The following is a 3,876-nucleotide window of genomic DNA, read 5'->3' on the forward strand; positions in this document are numbered from 1 at the left end:
CTGATATTTCAGATAAATATCGGATTTTTTAAATTTTTTTGTTGCCCTTACCGTTTTGACGATGATTATAGAACATTTTCTACGATTATATACACATAATATATTTATATATGTATAAAGTATGTGTACAATTATATAAAATTTGTGTAAACTTATTATTTAATACATTTACACATACTATAAACTAAAAAATAAATTTTAAATTATATACAATTATATATTTATATAATTTAAATATCATATATGTATTTAGTTTCAGATTCGAATATCCCGAATTCGGATACGGATAATATCTGCTTTTTTCAGATACGGATAATATCTGCTTTTTTCAGATACGGATAATATCCGTTTTTTCTCGGATACGGATGCAGATTTTTCGAACGAATATCGGATTTTTCGGATTTTTTTGACAGTCATGCTGATGAGTATAGATAGATTGATTTACATACAAATTTGATGATGATGCAAGACAAAAATTAAATCATTAAATTAAATCAATAATAAAGAAAATGGAAACCACGTGGGCAGCATATATGTAATGTTGTACGTCATTCCCTCCACATATAATTCCACAAATTGTTTTATACTACTCCCTAATAAAATCAACTTTATAAAAGCTTCTCCTTTTTAAGCTCAATCGTTCATCTCTCTCTGTACAAAACTTGTATCTGTATATTTATTTACACAAATCACCCCACCGACGATTTTAAATTCCGGCCAGAGACCCTCGCCGTTGATTAATTCCGACAATCCACGGCGCTAGATCGATCGTCATGAATCAGGAATAGTATGTTCCCATGATCCTTGCTTATTATAATTTAAATTGATTGATGCTTAGATCTGTTATGTATTGCACTTATTAAAGCTTTAAGTTTTATTGATTTAATTTCTATGTAAATACTCAGCAAACTCTGTTTAAAAAGGATCTAAAATTCACAAATTAGCATTCGGATTCGAATTATATAGGTCACTTGGTCGAGTATTTATAAAATTATTAAGATGATCGTCTAATTATTTTGTTTTGATTTTAGTTTTTTTACTTAGGATGAGTATGAATAATCACGAATTTATAAATCGGTCACTCAAATGAAGGAGATTCGTCTCGTTATTATCTTATGGAATCAAACATGTATTCTCTTATGCGTGTTCAGTAATGACGTATGCCTTAAATTTGACTTAATGTACTACTTGTACTTATCCTTATTGCCTTCCTTATTCCGGTTGTTCTAGAATGATTGGGGGCTATTCCTTATTCCAGTTGTTCGAGAATGATTGAGGGCTACCGTGGACTTGGCTGTGTTAATGAACTAAGATACATACATATTGGGATTAGGCAAATATTAGATATCAATGGTTATATTATTGCTTGATAATTCTTCGTAGATGAAGGCATGCCCTATACTTCTTTTTATTCTTTTGTATTTTTTTATTGTACTTGGAGTTATGGCGAGCAGAGAATGATTACTGGAGCATCTACTCATTGGTATTTACTTTTTGTTTTCGGGCATATATTGTAACTGATGTTTAAATGTTTACTCAATTTACTAATATAACATCCTCGATATGGGAAGGGAAATGAATAATAAAAACTAGGGTAGTAGGAGAAGGCAAAGACAAAGAGCCTTCTTTTTTTCCTTCCCATTTTAGAAGTTTGCGTAACAAAATTGCACATTTTATAGAGTATAATATCCGTGCAGAGTATAATATATTTGCCTGATGGTAATGTTTCTGTTATGCGCCTTCACAGTGACTACTTGTTTAAGCTTTTGCTTATCGGAGATTCAGGTGTTGGAAAATCGTGTCTCCTCCTGAGGTTTGCTGTAAGTATGAAATGCCAGTTTCTTTTTCTAGCCGTACAAAGTTATATTCACTACTTTTTACGTGGACAAAAAGTCGAAATTTTCCTGATATTCTAATATTTTTCTATTTCAGGATGATTCGTATCTGGATAGTTACATTAGCACCATTGGTGTAGACTTTGTGAGTACCCACCTTTTTTGTGTGTATGTGGAGTTTCCGATTATTAAAAAAAATTAATACTAATCTCTACAATTATGTTATTTAGAAAATCCGAACAGTGGAGCAGGACGGGAAAACTATTAAGCTCCAAATTGTAAGTTTACTGTTGTTACTTAGTAAAAACTCTTCATCAGATCTCAAGATGTGAAAGTAGTGAATTGAGGTATAACAATTAATTTCATTGGATCAGGAGGAATGTATTTGTTTTGAAGTTCTATTAAGCGCTTTCTTCTTAGACATCTTCATTTCCTTTCAATATCTATGTGCCACTTTAATGGCTTGGCTTGTTTAATTATATGTTTTGAGGATTAGGTGTTGTCTTCTGTAAAGTTATGATTATTGCTATTAGTTCTAATTTTTTTATGCTCTCGCAGTGGGATACTGCTGGACAGGAACGTTTTAGGACAATTACTAGCAGCTACTATCGTGGAGCACATGGCATCATTGTAAGCGTCCTTTCTCTTTTTTTCATTAGCATTATTTTAGATCTACAAGTGCGTGTATATGTTTAAATTTTTTATCTCCCGGGCAGGTTGTGTATGATGTTACAGATCAAGAAAGCTTTAACAATGTCAAGCAGTGGTTAAGTGAAATTGATCGTTATGCCAGTGAGAGTGTAAACAAGCTTTTGGTTGGTAACAAATGTGATCTTACATCACAGAAGGTTGTGTCCACCGAAACAGCTCAGGTAAAAATACTCTTCATATTTTGTATATATGTACCTGTCTTCATTCTTTTCTGAAAAGTCTCTCTCATATACATAGTGGTACCTCCCTTTATTGTTGGAGTGCAGCAAAGCCTTCATTATCTCGTAATTTTCATTTGTTTTGACCCTTCTCTTCAGGCATTTGCAGATGAAATTGGAATCCCTTTCATGGAAACAAGTGCTAAAAGTGCTACAAATGTTGAACAGGCTTTCATGGCCATGACTGCCGACATTAAGAACAGGCATGCTTGACAATACAAACATAAATAGTATAAGAACTCGTAGTATTCGTTATTTATTATAACCTTTACTTCGTGTGCAGGATGGCTACTCAACCAGGAGCGAACAATGCTAAGCCTTCTACCGTACAGATTCGCGGACAACCTGTCAATCAAAGTTCTGGCTGCTGTTCATCTTAAAGAGTCGGCTCATCAAATCCTTTTCAAATGAAACTAGTGCATGATGTAAAACTAGAAATTATGCTTCTTGATGCTTTGTCGCTGCGTGCTGTTAAACTAGAAGTTATGCTTCTTGATGCTTCGGCATCAATTCTGTTGAACGCTATTTTGCTTTCCTTGGTATATTGTTTCACCCTTTTGTTTAAAATCTCGAATGTTCAAGTGTATCTCTATCTTAAAAAAGATGAACTAGTACAAATAGGATTTAATTTCAGCAAGGACCTCTATTCTTTTTTATTTCCACGTGGCTTACTAGCTTCTAAATTTTTATGGGAGAAAGGGATTCAAACGAATCATATGTGCATCTGTGCCTGCAAGTCAGCTTTAAAATCTTTTGGGGTTCGTTTGGTTCAGAAGTGGGTTTGGAAGGAATCAGGTTAAGTTGGTAGGGGATGAAGAATGATTTCTGATATTATGTATGTATTTGGTTCAGTATTGGAATGAATTTATTTTATTTCAAATAAAATCGCCATTTCAATTTTAATATTACATGCAAGTATACATTGTATGTTTAAATTAAATTCTTACATAATTTACAAATAAAAATTTACTAAAAAATTTTATGATTAGTAAAATATAATTTAACCAATTACATAATAATTTAATATCTTTTAATAAATTAAATCTTACAAATTGGCATTAGATAAATATTATTATAATAATTTAATTTAAAATTAAATAATATATCAAATT

General features: G+C 31.9%; 1 protein-coding gene across 1 annotated transcript; it reads left to right on the forward strand.

The window, feature by feature from the left end:
• Positions 1-583: 583 nt before the first annotated feature.
• LOC141697673 (ras-related protein RABD2c-like) lies at positions 584-3,401 on the forward strand. The gene is made up of 8 exons (XM_074502164.1): positions 584-787; positions 1,748-1,820; positions 1,933-1,980; positions 2,066-2,113; positions 2,394-2,465; positions 2,552-2,707; positions 2,864-2,967; positions 3,048-3,401. The coding sequence occupies exons 1-8, from the start codon at positions 774-776 to the stop codon at positions 3,142-3,144; spliced, it is 612 nt and encodes a 203-aa protein (XP_074358265.1). The 5' UTR covers positions 584-773; the 3' UTR covers positions 3,145-3,401.
• The last annotated feature ends 475 nt before the right edge of the window (positions 3,402-3,876 follow it).

Source organism: Apium graveolens, chromosome 11 (genome assembly GCF_009905375.1).
Source record: "Apium graveolens cultivar Ventura chromosome 11, ASM990537v1, whole genome shotgun sequence".
NCBI classification, from domain to species: Eukaryota; Viridiplantae; Streptophyta; class Magnoliopsida; order Apiales; family Apiaceae; genus Apium; species Apium graveolens.